General features: G+C 53.1%; 1 protein-coding gene across 1 annotated transcript in view; it reads left to right on the plus strand.

Annotated features, from left to right (window-relative positions):
• Positions 1 to 16,804, plus strand: part of CACNA1S (calcium voltage-gated channel subunit alpha1 S) — a 74,509-nt gene extending 57,705 nt beyond the window's left edge. The window contains exons 29-44 of the mRNA XM_025387235.1: positions 2,066 to 2,122; positions 3,033 to 3,161; positions 3,345 to 3,410; positions 3,970 to 4,061; positions 5,465 to 5,624; positions 6,091 to 6,218; positions 7,536 to 7,632; positions 7,945 to 8,047; positions 9,008 to 9,109; positions 9,386 to 9,510; positions 12,200 to 12,328; positions 13,126 to 13,376; positions 14,719 to 14,804; positions 15,599 to 15,690; positions 15,937 to 16,080; positions 16,227 to 16,804. Coding sequence (XP_025243020.1) covers positions 2,066 to 2,122; positions 3,033 to 3,161; positions 3,345 to 3,410; positions 3,970 to 4,061; positions 5,465 to 5,624; positions 6,091 to 6,218; positions 7,536 to 7,632; positions 7,945 to 8,047; positions 9,008 to 9,109; positions 9,386 to 9,510; positions 12,200 to 12,328; positions 13,126 to 13,376; positions 14,719 to 14,804; positions 15,599 to 15,690; positions 15,937 to 16,080; positions 16,227 to 16,478 — 2,013 coding nt within the window. The 3' untranslated portion in view covers positions 16,479 to 16,804. The remainder of the gene's footprint in view (positions 1 to 2,065; positions 2,123 to 3,032; positions 3,162 to 3,344; positions 3,411 to 3,969; positions 4,062 to 5,464; positions 5,625 to 6,090; positions 6,219 to 7,535; positions 7,633 to 7,944; positions 8,048 to 9,007; positions 9,110 to 9,385; positions 9,511 to 12,199; positions 12,329 to 13,125; positions 13,377 to 14,718; positions 14,805 to 15,598; positions 15,691 to 15,936; positions 16,081 to 16,226) is intronic.
• The last annotated feature ends 1,023 nt before the right edge of the window (positions 16,805 to 17,827 follow it).

A 17,827-nucleotide genomic window follows, 5' to 3' on the forward strand; every position in this document is an offset into this window, starting at 1 on the left:
GCCAAAATCAAAAAACAGTTGCCCAAGTGGCATCCTAGGAGGGACACAGTGGAAGAGAGAAAAGATGAGCATTCTTCTTTCTGAGCCAGGGTGGGATGTCAGAAAGCTGGCTGATCTGGCCATGAGGGATCCCAGCAGGGGACTGGCCCTAAAGCTAGGGGCTCAGCCATGCATAGGGCTTTCTTCTGAACTGCCCACTGCTCAACGGAAAGCCCTTAGGCTATGCCGGCCTGTGGGGTGAACCTTAGGGTGAGTTGGGGATAGGGGTGGAAAGATGAGCACTGGAGATGCCTGAGGTGGGGTGTGGGTGAGAGGAACAGCTGAGGAAAAGTCTGGAGTCTCTGAGGAAGGAGCCCTCAGCTGAGGCTGAGCTCTGGCAGGGAGTGGGGACTTGGCTGTCACACCAGCTGTCTGATGTGCTAGGGGAGGACCAGGGTGGGAACCCTGTTCACTCTCCATGCACAGAACAGTGACAGACAACCCCATCTGCTCAGATCCCCTGGGGGCGCTGAGCTAGCGAGGGCCAGGGTGGGCTCTGAGCAAAACCAATGCGCGCGTGTGTGTGTGTGTGAGTCTCTGTGTGTGTGTTGTGTATTTCCATCCACACTCAGTTTTTGCTGGGAAATAGTATCCCAAAAGGCTCCATGGTTTGACAGCAGCACTTCTCACCAGCACAGCCAGAGCAGAGAAATCTAAACAGCCAAAATAAACAGCCCAAGCTAAAAATAGTTACTTGTTAAAATTTGAGGTCTGTGTAGGGGAAGCCTGGATATATCAAAACGGTGTCTTTGGTGGTGGAGGCCAGGAGGGTGTCACTGGTTTTTATTTGATTTTTAGCAGATGTCCCTTACCAGTAGTGTCTGCTTAAAGTCACGTGAAGGTTGATTTACACACCTGATGTACAAACCAGGGAAAGGGCTAGGGGAGCACATTGGTTAGAACTTTCTGCAAGGACAGAAATGGTCTGCCCTGTCCAATAGAGTAGCCTCTAGCCACACATGTCTACTTGTCACTGGAAAGGTGGCTAGAGGAACTGAGGAACCAATTTCTGGTTTTATTCAATTTTCATTGTAATTCAAATAGTCACATGTGACTAGTGGCTACCATATTGGATAGCACAGGTATAGAACACTGGTCATCATCCTTGCTCACATATGAGAATCACCTGGGGTGTATTTAAACTTCTGAAGCCAGGTCCCATCCCCTAGAAGCTGACTTAATTGACCTAAGTGGAGACCCAGCGAAGATATGTGAATTTTTTGAGTTCTTCAGGTGATTCTGACATGCATCCAGGGTTGAGAACCAGTAGTCCAGGGAAAATCTGCCCCAAACAGTGTTGTTTAATAGGAAGACCATTATGCCAGGGATCAGTCTACCTGTGGATAATTGGAAGATAAAACAATGACTTCTTTTGACCCAGGGCTCCAGAACAAGGGTGTCACATGAAGTGTGACCCAAGGGAATAAATAGGAAGAAATTGCTCCCACACACCTCCCCACCTGCTCTTCAAGAGCCTAACTACTGAGATAGCAGCCTTGGTCCCAGTTCCAGTCCGGGGCAGAGAAACATCTGCTGTGGGGATCTCAGACTCCCCCGGAGGAGTGTGCCCCTGGGAGATGGGACTTCCACAGGGGCCTGGACCCTGGCCTCAGGGCACTACAGATGTGAATCCATTTACAATGAGCAGGCATTTTCCAACACGCCCTTGTTAGGGACATCCCCAGCATCACATAACCCAAACACATAAGAAAAACCCAAACCCTTGCCACCGGTAGCTGCATTTCTGAAATGAGAAGGGACCTGTCTGTGTCCAGCCTTCCCTCCCCTTCTTATTTTCTCGTCCCCTGCCTCTTGCCTCACAGTTCCCACAGAGCTTCAGTCCTTACTCCCACCCACCCCGCCCCTGATTGACAGCCACGTGGGGTCTTTAGCCCCTGCCTCTGTCTTTTTCTCTTTAACTCTTCTGTGTGTCTGTCCTTTCTGACACGTCTCTTCACCTCCCTCCCACGTGTCCCTCCTCCTCTCTCTCCTCTCCTTCCCCTCCCCTCGTCTCTTTTCTCCACAGACTTTCCTGGCCTCCAGCGGGGGACTGTATTGCCTGGGTGGAGGCTGCGGGAACGTTGTAATTTCAGGCTGCACGAGCCTGCCCGGCACGCTCACCAGCTCCTGCCCTGCCACTTGCATGCATGGGCCTGGCTGCGTGGATTGCATGGGGTGGATCAGCACTCAGGGCTCCCTCCCCAGGGCAGGCCCCGCTGAGGACCCAGGCTAGGCTCGGGTGGGGGCAGAGGCTCTGCAGTCAAGTGTGCATGGATATAGCGGCTTCCTCAGAGCCCTGGGAGATGGAGTGTGGGTTCTCTCTGGCATCATCTACGTAGATGGAAACACAGTCCAGAGAGAACTGTGACCGCTGGCAAAGGACCTTAGTGACAGTTCATTAGGCACAAGGCCTTTGAGGACACAGGAAGCAGAGCAGGGACAGCTCTCCCCTTCCAGAGTAATTCGTGTGTCTAAGGCTGGCACAAGATTAGAGGCTTGCCTGGCTTAGAACAGCCGCGTGTGGGGTGGGAGTGATGGGGAGTAGCCACATTGAGTTTATGGCAATAGAGCAGCCAAGCTTTGGGAAATCTTTGCACTGGGAGGATGCCGGGGAGGGGCCCTAGGAGGGCCAGCAGGGTCCTTGACTCCGTGGCAGCTTGAGAAGATAGTGAGATGTGCAGGAGGTCGGAGAGGGCAGGCAGTGGGCCTGGGTGCAGCCACACCCCGGGGCAAATCCCTGCCACTGCTCCCAAGTGTGGGCTTCACCACACTGCCTGGTGCCCCACGTCCTCTTCCCTGCCTCCCAGCTGAACAGCCCCAGAGCCCTGCGCCCGAGGATGGTCCCGAACTAGTGGACAGCAGGGGCCAGAGGTGGGGCTGGAGCCTTCCACAAACATCTCCCCAACACACACAGTGCACCTCCCTCCCCACCCTGCCCCTTATGCCTCTGAGGTGCTGCCCCCAGACTGACCTCTGGGGCTGCTGCCCCGCAGGACCCAGACGAGAGTGCCCGCATCTCCAGTGCCTTCTTCCGCCTGTTCCGTGTCATGAGGCTGATCAAGCTGCTGAGCCGGGCAGAGGGAGTGCGCACCCTCCTGTGGACGTTCATCAAGTCCTTCCAGGTGCAACAGGGACCCTGGAAACTGCACGTACCTGGGGAGGCCACTAGGGACATCTGCCTCAGCCCAGGGTGGGCCCCAGGGGAGCCCGGGGCAGGGCAAAGCCTGGGGAGCTAACAGAGGGCAGGGCTGCAGACACACAGTGGAGCCCTAAGACACTGACTGGTGCTCCCGCCCGCCCTGCAGGCCCTACCCTACGTGGCTCTGCTCATCGTCATGCTCTTCTTCATCTACGCTGTCATCGGCATGCAGGTGAGAGGCAGGCGGGCCCAGGCCAAAGCGTGAATCTTGGCCAGGTTAGAGGGGGCATCAGTGGACCCTGAGGAGCCTGAGCAGCACACGGGCTGGACCCTCTGCCCTCCCTGCCTTGCTTGTGAGAAAGAAGGAGGGGCAACCTCCCTGATGGTGGATGGCTGGAGTGTCAGATGCTTGGATGCCATCCAGGAGAAACCTGGGCATGTGGGTGGAGAGCAGGGGCCAAGCTGTGTCTCTAAGGCCCGACTAGAGGCCTGGGTGGCCTCTGTCTACCCTCCCCTGAGAGCCCTTCCCCCACACATTGACTCGCCAGGTCTGCTTGCTGCTGGGAAAATGGGTCTACCCTCCTACTCTTCTTTGGCTTGCTGGGAAGAACTTTACCTGACCTAGAAAATAATCCCATTTTTTTGGCTTCAGGTCTGATGTGGCCTGTAATGAACGGAATTTTGGGGAAGTAGGGGCAAAAGTGGGGGTCAGGCAAGAGAACGCAGTGGGGTATAAGCTGAGGGGATACTTAAATCTAGGTTCCACAGTCAGGGCCCTTTGTGACTTGCAGATGTTTGGGAAGATCGCCTTGGTGGATGGGACCCAAATAAACCGGAACAACAACTTCCAGACCTTCCCACAAGCTGTGCTGCTGCTCTTCAGGCACGTGTCTCCCACCGCCCCCACCCCCACCCCACTGACCAGTCAGCCTCTGCTCTGTTGTAATCTGCACTGGAGCCAGGGCTGGCTTCATGGGTGTGTGACCTGTGCAGCCACACCGGGCCCTACACTCAGAAGGGTCCCCTGCTTGGTTGCATGCTCTGCTGTCACTGTCTTGAAGATATTCATTGTTTTTGAACAAGTGGCCCCACAGCCTTGTTTTGCACTGGGCTCCTCCACTGAGTGAAGTGCTGCGTTCTCCTCCCATCTCATCCCCGTGAAGCAAAATACAGGGTGAAATATCTTCTCCTGGACATTTGCCCTTGTCGCTCCCGGAGCATGAGCAGGAATGCAGGGAAAGGCAGAGCAAAGAACCAGATGGGGTTGGGGGCGCTGCCACAGGTAGGGCGCAGGGGCCTATGCTTCGCCAGGGCACAGGAGCTAGAGCGTGGATTGCAACCGAGGATCCTGGGCTGCAGGCCTGCTGGGTGTGCAGGAGCCAGGTGAGAGAGGTGAGCTTCCTGGCCCACAGTGGAATGCTCCAATGAGACCAGACAAGGCCTAGGGACACCCACACCCACGGCCCCTTCTTGGCACAGCCTGTCGAAGGCTCCATGAGGTCACAGCAGCCTGCAGCCCTTATGGCCTGTGAAAAGGAGACCGCCACCTCACTGTGTTCAGGCGGAGAGTCCCACCTCGCCCCTGGCTCTGCACTCAACTCCACACCCGAGGCCACCCTGCACTGCCTGCTCCAGGAAGGAAGAGAGCTAGCTGAAGTGAGGTAGTCATTAGACACAAAGGCGTGGGAAGTTATGCAGTCTGGCTGAATGTGACTAGGGGAGACACTTCTTCCCAGCTGGAGGGAGGTTATCTACAGAGCAGGTGGTAGCAGTTACGGGAAAAATGCAAACATGTCATGCATATGCACCTCGGATGCATTGAGATTCTTCACTCGATAGCAACACATCCACAAGGTGTGAAATCTAAGCCTGCTTTTGTGACTCAGTTAGAGTGGGTGCCAGTTGAATTCAGCCAGTTGGGTTCAACTGTGGGGTTACCTCAGAGAGTGCAGTCAGTTAACCTCTTTGGGGCCTCCGTGACATCTGACCCTGCCTTGCTTTGGTCAGAACAGTGCATCCCTCTAGTAACTTGAATCATAGATTGACTTTGCCCTCTTCTCTAAAGTTTGGCTCCTGCTTGTAACACTCCGTGAGGGCTGCAGCACAGAGGGGAAACAGGCCCAGCTCACACTGAGCTACATGGTGAACATGAAGATCGGACCTCCCTACCTTTGGGCAACCGCCCCATTTTGCTCATCTGTCCACACCCTGCTCCCACCTGGCTGCCAGCCTCCTGCGGGGCCAGGCAAGAGCAGATAGGTGACAGGAGCCTCTTCTGTCCTCTAGGTGTGCAACAGGTGAGGCCTGGCAGGAGATCCTACTGGCCTGCAGCTATGGGAAGCTGTGTGACCCAGAGTCAGACTACGCCCCAGGGGAGGAGTACACATGTGGCACCAACTTTGCATACTACTACTTCATCAGCTTCTACATGCTCTGCGCCTTCCTGGTGAGACACTGCAGGCCTGCGGGATGGGGAGAGGGCTTTGATGCACTGAGGCATGGGGGAGCCTATTTGCCCCTTCCTGGCCAACTTCCACCTCTCCTGGGATTCATCTCGGGGACACAGGAAGCTCTAGTTAGCTTGTCCCTGGTTCTGGTCATCCTGAGTGTGGCTTTGTTTCCTGGGTGCTTTTTTACACTCTAGAGAGGTTGCCAAAAGTTCTTACTTTTTTTCTTGTTTGGGTTAGCACTCATCAAAAGGGATTTAGCAAGGCCAGAGGGCACTGTCTGTGCAAGAGCACAGAGACATGACGGAGCATTGCTGTGTGTGCCATGTGGGTGGTTCAGAAGGGCTAGAACCAAGAGCACAGGTAGTGAGAAGTTGTAGGCCAGTGGACACCTCCCGGCTCCCCCACCCTAACCCTGGACCACCTGCCTACCTGTGTTGGGACTCCTTGGTTCTTCTCTTGCAGGTCATCAACCTCTTTGTGGCTGTCATCATGGACAATTTTGACTACCTCACCCGGGACTGGTCCATCCTGGGCCCTCATCACCTGGATGAGTTCAAGGCCATCTGGGCAGAGTATGACCCGGAGGCTAAGTGAGTCCAGTCTGTAGGCTCTGTGCTGGGCCCTCCATACTAGACCCTTCCTAGCGTCTCACAGGGAGTCACTCACCAGTTTATTCAGTATGAGTGGGCTTCTCCTTCCCCCTTCATTTATCCGAGGTCTCAGACCAGAGAATCAGAGTCTCTCCAGGTTGGAAGGAATCCTACAGCTTCCCAGGATGGAAACACCCTTGACTTTATTGAGAAATGGTCATCCAGCTCCTGCCTGAACACTCCTAGGAGTAGGAAGCTCTATACCTCATCAGACACTCTAGACCCCAAATCAAAGTGTGGTCCTCGGACCAGCAGAATTGGAGCTTGATTAAAATGCAGAGTCCCAGACCCCTCCCAGACTGACTGAGTCAGACTCTTGCATTGCTCTGAACGTGAGCCTCGGGACATTCGTATGCACTTTAAAGCTTGGAGAGCACGGCTCTCTTACTTTCCTTACCAATAGGAAATATGTGTCTCCTAATGGTCTGTCTCAGATGAGGAAACTGAGGTTCAGAGAGGTTAAGTAAATTGCCCCAGGCCATGCAGCTAGTAAGAGATGGTGCCAAGATTCAACGCAGGTCTGTCTGGTGCCATAGCAACCATGCTTTAAAGTGCCTCCATCAGCAGGAGCCAAACCTACTTGCCTCTACCAGTCACCCACAAGTCCTCACTCAGCCCTCTGGAGACAGGCGGGGAATCTTTCATCTCTTTTTCACAGGCCCCCCGCCCCATCAAAGAAAAGAGGAAGCCAGTAGGACCTTCCAAAATGATTTTTCTCAGGCAACACTCACAAGCTGCTCTTGCCATGCTTGTCTTTCGATCTGACCTCCCTGGTTGTTCTGTTTTCTGACCTCCCTGGTTGTTCTGTTTTATGTCTATTCTGGGAGTCACGGTGCCAGTGAAAATGTGGTTTCCAGCTCTGGACCAGTCTCTGGAAGTGGGCTTCCACCTCCCTTGATCTATACCCTCTCCTTCTATTAATACAGCCCAAGAGGCCCTATTAACTTGACCAAAACCTAAGAAAGGTCCTGATGGGGAAAATGAGGGCTGGATTCCAGACCTGGAGATCCGATATCCGAGGGAACGCCCCAAAAGAGAGAGCTTATTTTGGGGTACCCATTTTGTAGACAACAGTTAATCCTAACATTGTCTCTTCTTTTAAAAGGGAACTGGGCTCCCACTTCCTAAACACAGTTGGAAAATAAGGAAATACTCCCCTGTTTCCTGGCTGTCTTTCCCTTTGCCCATCCTCTGAGCAGAAAGGTTCTGGCAGCGGAGGAGGGTACCAGGTACATAAGTCTGTGTGTCCTCCTGCAGGGGGAGGATCAAACACCTGGACGTGGTGACCCTGCTGAGAAGGATTCAGCCCCCTCTGGGCTTTGGGAAGTTCTGCCCACATCGCGTAGCTTGTAAGGTAACCAGAGCTGCCAGGGATGGGTGGCCCCAGGGAGGGGAAGAGTCACCGAGACACAGGGAAGCTGGTGAGGACCTGATGGAATGAAGCATTTTAGAGCCGGAATCTCCTGGGTCCCCAAGTTCCTCCTGGAGGACCTAAAGTCTCAACAATGTCACCCAACTCATCATTCTGTCCCCTCACAAAGGATGTCCTGGTCAGCCGACACCCCCAGCCCTCATGTCCCATCCCCTCCCAGCCCACAGACTGGGTGAGGATGACTTGCCAAGCTTGTCCCAGCTCAGCAGCAAGCCACTGCCTCTCCCTGCACAGCGGCTGGTGGGCATGAACATGCCCCTGAACAGTGACGGCACAGTCACCTTCAATGCCACACTCTTCGCCCTGGTCCGCACAGCACTCAAGATCAAGACGGAAGGTGAGAGGGCCTTCCAATGTGAGCCGCCTCCTTTCTCCCAGAGGCTGTTCCTGGCACAGATTCTGCCAGATTCTCAGAGCTCAAGATTGCTCTCAACTGTAGGAAGAAGCAGAGGGAAGACCCTAGGCCATGGGCACAAAGTCCTCATGCCCCTCAGGGCTCAGAGGGAGTCTGAGTGTTCTCTGCAGGGCAAAGATCATCAAGTGTCTGTTCCCACACTCCTCAGCTGTGTCTGGGGACCAGAGAAGGGCCAGTGCTAGCACAGGGGTCAGGAGTGCCCTGTAGTTTGGCTCTGAGCAGGAGCAGAGGAGGTTCTCAGGTAGCACTGGGCAGGCTGACGGGAGTCCACATTCGACTCCACTATACCTGCAGGTCCTCACCTACTGGGAAGACAGGCATGGTGGGAGCAGGGGAAGGAGTCAGGGTGGGGTCTTAGGATTGTCTCTCAGCCCTTGCTCAGGGCTCCCACTGTATCAAGCTCAAGTCTCCAGTTGTATCAGGTCCATCCACACATGGGGACCACGCAGGGTTCTGAGACAACCTCAGGGTAAGCTTCATTAGGAGGGAAAGATGAGGAAGGCCAGGAGTCAGGAAGGAGCAGGTTAGAGCTGCAGCGAGTCTGCCTGGGGGTATTTGGGACAGACCACAGTGCCTGGGGAATTGAAAGATTTTGGAAGAAGAGCAGGAGATGACAGCCTGTTAAACCAACCACGCTGGGCACTGGAAGCCAAGGCCTGTGGGGAGAAAGTACATGACCCAAGAGGTGGGCTGCCTCAGGGGGACAGTGATGCCCTCCCACCATTGCCAGTACCCAGTAAGGCAGCTGCCGCAAAACTCAGCCAATGTTTCGTAGTAAATGACTGGCTGGCTGAGAGGTTCAGAAAGAACTGGGTGGCCTTGTCAAGTGCAGTTGGTGTGATCTGGATAATTTTTGGCCTCTTTGCCTTTCTCCTGCTCCAGGTAACTTTGAGCAGGCCAATGAGGAGCTGAGGGCCATCATCAAGAAGATCTGGAAGAGAACCAGCATGAAGCTCTTGGACCAGGTCATCCCTCCAATAGGAGGTAGGTTCTGCTTTGGAGTCCAGAAACAGCCAAGGAATGGGGTTGGGGAGCTTCTCCAAAGAGCCCCATGGGAATCTGAGAATGGACTAAACCCTCCATAAATGCCTTAGGTAGAGCCCACGGGCATCTAACCTCAGGGTGGAAAGTGCCCAGAGACCAAGTCAGCAAGACAAGGGATTGCTCGCATGCCCGGGCCTGGCTACAGCTGGCTCCTACTCTAAACCAGTGTCAGGTTCCCACCAGCCTTCAGGACATCTCTTGTTGGCTCCTCTGCAGATGATGAGGTGACAGTGGGGAAGTTCTACGCCACATTCCTTATCCAGGAGCACTTCCGGAAGTTCATGAAGCGCCAGGAGGAGTATTATGGCTATCGGCCCAAGAAGGACATTGTACAGATCCAGGTAAGCCCAATCCAGGTACGTTCCAAGGGGCTCCCTGACTGAGCCAGGTTTCCAGACTCTAGTTATCCTTCCATGTCCTTGAGGGGCCAATGACAGAGACATAGAAGGACAAAGGAAGCCCAGAAGAGTGAAAAAATGTCAAGACAGTTCTGGATGGTCCACGATTGACGATGTTTCAACCTCAAAAAAAGAACCAGGGGCACTTCATCTCTGGATGATAGGACCAAAGAAAATAGGATTTGTTCGAAGAAGAAACAAGTTAGACACGAACAGTGGTCTCTAGGTCAGGTGCGGTGTCTCACGCCTATAATCCCAGCACTTTGGGAGGCCGAGGAAGGTGGATCCCTTGAGGTCAGGAGTTCAAGAACAGCCTGGCCAACATGGTGAAACCCCATCTCTACCAAAAATACAAAAATTAGTTGGGTGTAGTGCCATGTGCCTGTAAGCCCAGCTACTCAGGAGGCTGAAGCATGAGAATCGCTTGACCCTGGAAGCGGAGGTTACAGTGAGCTGAGACTGAGACACTGAACCCCAGCCTGGGCGACAGAGCGAGACTGTGTCTCGAAAGAAAAAAAAAAGAACAGCGGTCTCTAAAGAAAGGTGATCCATGAAGAGCTCTTAAAATGTCCCACTGGGTATGGGTCCAGGTGCAGTGGCTCACAACTGTAATCCCAGCACTTTGGGAGGCTGAGAAGGGCAGATCTCTTGAGGTCAGGGGTTCGAGACCAGCCTGGGCAAGACGGTAGAACCCCATCATTACTAAAATTACAAAAATTAGCTAGGCATTGTGGCATACGCTTGTAATCCCAGCTATTTGGGAGGCTGAGGTGGGAGGATCACTGGAACCTGAGAGGCAGAGGTTGCAGTGAGGCAAGATTGCACTACTGCACTCCAGCAAGGGTGACAGAGTAAGACTCCATCTCAAAAGATGAATAAATTTTTAAAAAAGTCCCATTGGGTATGAAAAGAAAATGTTAGAACTTTTATGTTTTATCTTTTCTGGTTTTATTTCTATTTTTATGTTCATTGTAATGCATATAATTTATAAATCCCCCAAATACACATGCATTTGAGCTGTGCTCAAAAATTTATTTCAATGGCTATTTTTATTTTGAAATAATATCATACTTTAAAAAAGTTGCAAGTATAACACAAAACCTTTTTTTCTGAACAATTTGAGAGTAACTCCAAAACGATGTTCCATCATCCAAAAACACTTTAATGCATATTTCAAGGCATTATGTGTATTCAAGGCAAAATGTGTATTACGAGGGCATTATCCTGCATAATTCTTCTATGTAACCACAACATAACTACCAAAATCAGGAAATTAACACTGATGCTTTTTTTTTTGTTTGTTTGTTTGTTTGTTTTTGAGATGGAGTCTCGCTTTGTTGCCCAGGCTGGAGTGCAGTGGCAAGATCTTGGCTCACTGCAACCTCTGCCTCCTGGATTCAAGCCATTCTCATGCCTCAGCTTCCTGAATAGCTAGGATTACAGGCACACACCACCACGCCAGGCTACTTTTTGTATATTTAGTAGAGATGGGGTTTTGCTATGTTGGCCAGGCTGGTCTCAAACTCCTGACCTCAAGTGATCTGCCTGCCTCAGCTTCTCAAAGTGCTGGGATTACAGACGTGAGTCACCATGCCAGGCTGAACATTACTACATTCTAATCCTCAGACCCCATTCAAATTTCACTTGCTGTCCCAATAAATGTCCTTTATAGCAAAAGGATCCAATCCAGAATCACAGTGCATTGAGTTGCCATATCTCTTTAATCTCTTCCATCTGGAAGAGTTCCTCAGTCTTTCCTTGACATGACCTTGACACTTTTGAAGACTGCAAGTCAGTATGTCCCTCAACTGGGGTTTGTCTGATTACTAGGATATGCATCTTGGATAAGAATGCCACAGAAATGATGCTATGTTCTCATTACAAGCTATTAGGTGACACCAGTCTCGACTTGTCCCATTACTGGTGATATTAACTTTGACCAACTCTCTCTATATATATGACATATGCAATCAATAGAGATCACTAATCTAGAAGACTGTACTGAGTAAGAACACTTCTCAAACTGGAAGCCTGGGAAGGGCATGAAATTTTCACCCATGGGGTCAAGAGATGACTCATTGGGAACAATTAAGCTGTGGGCTATCCCAGAGGCCAGAGCAGAACCTGGTGGCCTCTCAGGTACCTGAGACATTCAATAACCCAAGAGGGAGAGTGGGGCCTAGGCTGGGGCTTCAGGAGAGCCCTGGGTACAGTGATAAGAAACAAGTAAGCCACAGGAAGTGGTTCTAGCCAGGTATGGTGGCTCATGCCTGTAATCCTAGCACTTTGAGAGGCCAAGTGGGCAGATCACAAGGTCAGGAGTTCGAGACCAGCCTGACCAACATGGTGAAACCCCATCTGTACTAAAAATACAAGCATTAGCAGGGCATGGTGGCACATGCCTGTAATCCCAGCTAGTCAGGAGGCTGAGGCAGGAGAATCACTTGAACCTGGGAGGCGGAGGTTGCAGTGAGCTCAGATTGTGCCACTGCACTCCAGCCTGGGCAACAGAGTGAGACTCTGTCTCAAAATAAATAAATAAATAAATAAATAAATAAATAAACAAACAATAAGAGGTTCTGGTCTCCTCTCCTGGGCTGGAGAGATAACTGAGTCCCTTCGCCATCCCCAGGCAGGACTGCGGACCATTGAGGAAGAGGCAGCCCCCGAGATCCGTCGCACGGTCTCAGGAGACCTGGCTGCTGAGGAGGAGCTGGAGAGGGCCATGGTGGAGGCTGCAATGGAGGAGGGAATATTCCGGGTGAGGGAGAGCCAGGAGCATCCCTAGTGGTCTAGACACCATAAGTGGCAGTGTCTCACAGAGAGGAGGGCCAGGAGCCCAGCCACATGACAGGGGGACATGGGAGCTGAAGATATCCCTCTCCGTCTCTCCACCTCACCACCCACCTCTCCTGGAAGTCAGAATCAATGACCTGACCTACTAGAGGTGTCAAATGCAACACACCCTTTCCCGCCTTTCCCTACCAAATCTCACCCCTTCCCTTTCCTCCCCACAAACCCTAGGCAACAACCTATCTCCCAGAGGCCCTCCAGGATCAAATGCCCCGCCTGCCTCCACTGAGGCCAGTCCTTCATCCTCAGTGCTGTCTGATGTTTCTTATAACACTTTAGAGCTGGAAGGTCTTTAATGACACCTAATTAGGTCTTTTTGGGTTATTCATGAGGAAATGGTGGCCCACAGAGATCATGTGAGATGTCCAATATCACCTAGTAAATCCGTTTCAGAGAGGGGACTAGAACCCAATGCTGCAGACTCCCAATCCAGCCCTCTCTCCCCTACACCACACTTCTCTTCCGTGTGCCTGTGTCCCCTATATACCTCCTTAGGTGTGTGCTGTCTACCCCATCAAACGAAGAACTTTCTAAGGGTAGGAATTCTCCTCTTTTGATCTCACCACTCAGTCCATCCTCCTTTGGCCTTATAAGATTTGTCTCCCAATACTATCGCTTGTTCCCAACACCACTGTCCCAGAGTGACAGCCCCCCATGCCCTCCTTGTCCTCATGCCATAGTCACTGCTTGTCTCCTTGCCCCTAGAGGACTGGAGGCCTGTTTGGCCAGGTGGACAACTTCCTGGAAAGGACCAACTCCCTGCCCCCGGTCATGGCCAGTCAGAGACCCCTCCAGTTTACTGAGATAGAGATGGAAGAGCTGGAGTCACCGGTCTTCTTGGAGGACTTCCATCAAGATCCACGCACCAACCCCCTGGCTCGTGCCAATACCAACAATGCCAATGCCAATGTTGCCTATGGCAACAGCAACCATAGCAACAGCCATGTGTTTTCCAGGTAGTGGCGGCCACTGCCATCCCTGGGTGTAGAGGTACTGGGAGGACAATGTCAGCAGGTTCCAGGCTGGATTGGAAGAGGGTACCCCAAAGTTGTAGGGTGTCTTTTGCTTGCCTTTGTGCCCCAATCCATCCTGAACCTTAATGTAAGAGGCCGACCTGGAGGGCACAGGCTTCTTTGGCCAGCAGGGGGAAGCCTCACGTCATGTCAGTATTGGCCCCGATGCTGAGAGGTTCTTTTATTCTGTTGGCTTCAGCAAGTCTAGGAGCTGAGATGTATTGAACACATGATAGGTTAGGAGAGGACCTTTGGTGGTAGCACATACCACAAAAGACCGTGGACAATAAGGTTCCATCACTGGATTTAGGTTCCAAGGAGATCCCACTGTGCTGGGTGGTTCCCATCTCACCAACCTTAGGCTGCAGACTAAATATAATCTGTGATTGGGTGATATGTTATGTGATATGATTGGGACCAAATAATCACAGAGGCCGGGTGTGGTGGCTCATGCCTGTAGTCCCAGCACTTTGGGAGGCCGAGGTAGATGGATCACTTGAGGTCAGGAGCTGAAGACCAGCCTGACCAACATGTTGAAATCCCATCTCTACTAAAAACACACAAAAAATTAGGTGTGGTGGTGCATGCCTGAAATCTCAGCTACTCGGGAGGCTGAGGCAGAAGAATCTCTTGAACTCAAGAGGTGGAGATTGCAGTGAGCCGATTGTGCCACTGCACTCCAGTCTGGGTGACAGAACAAGACTCTGTCTCAAAAAAACAAAACAAAACAAAGCAAAACAAACAAACAAACAAAAACACCAAATAATTACAGAGATTTAGTGTCCTGAGAGTGCAGAAGGGGTATGGACACCATGGGCTAGAAAGACCTAGAATGGTTCTCAGCCTTGGCTATACATTAAATAATCCAGGGAGCTTCTGCAAATCCCAAGGCCTGGGCCTCACCACAGATGCTGGGTGTGGGACACAGCCACCACTCACCTTTGAGCTCCTCAGGTGATCCTGTGTGTGGCCGAGATGGAGAAGCAGGGTTCCAAAGGCTGGGAAGCTGCAGCTGGGCCTTGGAAGATGAACAGAATGTAGAAAGGGTAGAGGGAGCAACTGAGCAAAGGAGTGGAGTCAAGAATGCACGGGGCTCCTTCCTCCTAGAGAGTCAGGGCTGGCTGGGGCACATTGGTGGGAGGGTCAGCCCTGGAGTCATGGCTACTATACTAGGTTGGCCTTGTACAGGCTCTAAGGGAAAAGGATGTTTGGGGCCACAGAGAGGCAGGGATGGCAAGAGAGCTAGCAGCCTTCTCTGGTTTACCCAGCCTTGCTTCCATTTCAGTGTCCACTATGAAAGGGAGTTCCCAGAAGAGACAGAGACATCTGCTATCAGAGGAGGAGCCCTTGGCCAACCCTGCAGGGCCCTGGGTCAGTGCATTCTGTGCATCTAAGAAGCTTGAGTCTTCTTCCAGAGGAGTCCGGGAAGCCCCACTCTTTTCTTAGAGTCTGGGAACTTGGCTGGGAGGGCTGGCTTGGGAGCCTGTTACAATGGCAATCATCTGGGCCCTGGAATGGGAAAACCATCAGGGCCAGCTTCTTGTCCAAGTGGGGAAGCAGGGCACCATCTAGGTGGCTGAATGAGGTGGAAGGGGGAAAGCCCGTGCATGCTAAAGGGCCCTCTGCTGGCCTCCCAGGAAACTCACCCAGCCCCCTACACCATCCCCAGCGCAGGAGTCCCCACACTGCCCCAGGTCCCTGGAAGGGCAGCCCCTGGACACACTGATGTCTTGACTCTGGAGCCCTTCCGCAAATGATATTGAAGTCTCCTAGTATGATCTAGACTGCTCTGTGACAGTAGGAGCCCCAGGGAGGCTGGGGGCTAGTGGCAATAAGGATACTGCTGTGTTCCCCAACACACATTCACATTAATGTGTACACACCCAGGGACCACAGAGAACCAGCTTGGCCAGAGGCTCTGGCCCATATCCCCTCTCCCAAACCTTCAAGAAGAGCTACCAGGGCCAGTAAAGTTGGGGCAGCCCTGCCTGGCCTGGAGTTGGCTGGGCCTCATCATGTGTCTACCCTCTAAGACATCTTCTGCAGCCGTGAGAATCTCAGAGCGCTCACAGAGTGTGGCTAGCCGGCCAAGCAAGCCTCTGTTGACTCATGGCTCCTGGCAGGAGTCAGCAGCCCCTCTTATCCTTGCCCCTTCTTGCCCATAGGACCCCACAGCAAACCTTGTGTGGAGAAGCTAAAGGGACTGATGACCCAGAGGGCAATGCCCAGAGGCCAGGCACCTCCTGCCCCCTGCCAGGTAACAGGGGCAGAGGCCTGGGAGCAAACTCCATACAGAGACCCTGCCTGGCCTGATACTTGGAGTGGGACCGTGGCGGGGGAAGGCTGGGCAGCAATGTGTCCAATAGTACAGAAGGGAGGGGATCCCTTCATCCTCCCCTTTCCGTGGATCTTGGTTGAGCTGCCCTCAGATGATCTGGAATTTTGCTCATTGGTGGGCTCCAGCACCCCCGTGGGGGTCTTTGCTTTTGTGCATTTGGAACAGTGCCCCAGGGTGGAGTCCCCCATGCCTGAGGACAGAAGGAGCTCCACACCAGGGTCTCTGCATGAGGAGACATCCCACAGCAGGAGCACCGGGGAGAATACTTCCAGGTGCTCAGCGCCAGCTACAACCCTGCTGATCCAAGAGGTGAGCCGGGGGCTGGGTCACAGCAGTGGCTGCATTGAGCGGTGGCCCTGTGATGACCTGGCATGGAGAGAGGGTAGGGCCAACAGGCAGGTCCCCAAAGGTGGCTCCCCAGGAAGACCCCACCCAGCCTCCTCTCCTCCCTGCAGGCTCTGGTTCGAGGGGGCCTGGGCACCTTGGCAGCTGATGCAAACTTCATCGTGGCAACAGGCCAGGCCCTGGCAGATGCCTGCCAAATGGAACCACAGGAAGTGGAGGTCATGGCAACAGAGCTACTGAAAAGACAAGAGGCCCCAGAGGGCATGGCTAGCTCCCTGGGATGCCTGAACCTCGGTTCCTCCCTGGGCAGCCTTGACCAGCACCAGGGCTCCCAGGAGACCCTTATTCCTCCCAGGCTGTGATGCCCACACAGCATCAGCATGGGCTTAGAGCTGGCATGACCAATGGGGGTGGGGAGGTTACTGGGGTGGAGAAGGGCTAGCCCACCACAGCAGCCTCCCTCCCTCGCAGCAGCTAGATGCATGGCCTGAGGCGGGGTGGTCAGGAACCACCTCAAAAAGTGGGGAGGAAGTAGCTGGACAGGCCCTGCCCCTCAACCAGCAAGAGGCATGATTGGATGGAGCTTCTGATGTCATTCAAAAAGGCCTAGTTGGTGTCTGTGTCTGTCTGGCCTAGGGTCACTCCCACCTGCAGGACATTAAAATCTCCAGGCCTGTGACACTGGCAACTGGCCTCGGCTTGTCCAGTTTTTTGGACTCTTCTACACTTGTGTTTCCCTCTCCCCCAGTCCCTTCCCCAGGAACCCTCCCCATGGGCTTGGGAGACTGGGCATGGAGAAAGACAGAGGGGTCATCTGGATTTTTTTCTGCATGAGGCAGAGAGGGACCTGTTGTGGGTTCTCCTGGAAGTCCACAGCCAAGTCCACTGACCGGGACCAAGCAACCCCAGGAAGGACTGGTGGCCTCAGAAGCAATCGCACACCCCAGGTCACACCAATGCCAAACATCTTCTAAGCTGTGACCATGAGGCATTGGCCAGAGTCCACTGCCAACACAGGCTCTCAGAGCCCTCAACTGCCCCCTGTTTATGGCCTTGAATACCAAAGATCTACCTTCTCCAGGGCTCCTCTCAGCCACACCAAGTAACGATGAGTAACAGTAGCTACTGTTTACCAAGTGCCTGCTGTGTGCCACCTACACACCTGCTCTCATGCCAGGGGCCGCAATACGTTATGTTTACAAAGCACTTTCAGTTACAATATTCATTTCATTGCCACCACAACCATGCGAGGTAGGTGTGAATTCCACGTTAAAGATGAGGCAATGGAGGCATGGAGAGGTGATGGGACAGCCCTGGGGTGCACAGCCAGAGGCGAGGTCAGGACTCTGCGCCGGGGCCTCTGCGTCCCCACAGCATCCTTCCCCCTTCACTGGACTCCTTGCTCTTCTCGCCATTCCGTCATTAAGCCTGTGCCAAGCGCCTGCTCTGTGGCTGTTGCTGTGGAAACCACACTGGCCTCCCCGTGCAGCCTCCTGGCGAACCCCCAGGCAGCTTCTGGGCTTCTCAGCCAGGCCTAGGGTATCAGTCATGCAGGGCAGGGACACTCACACTCTCAATGCACTGTACGCCCCTGCCCCCAGTCTCAACAGGGCCCCAATGCTTCCTAGTCCCTGTCAGTGCAGCAATCTCAATGCTCTTCTCTGCTCAAACCCTAACACCAGCAGCTAGCTTTGCTCCCTTCTCCACAAAA

Source organism: Theropithecus gelada, chromosome 1, assembly GCF_003255815.1.
Source record: "Theropithecus gelada isolate Dixy chromosome 1, Tgel_1.0, whole genome shotgun sequence".
Taxonomy (NCBI): Eukaryota; Metazoa; Chordata; class Mammalia; order Primates; family Cercopithecidae; genus Theropithecus; species Theropithecus gelada.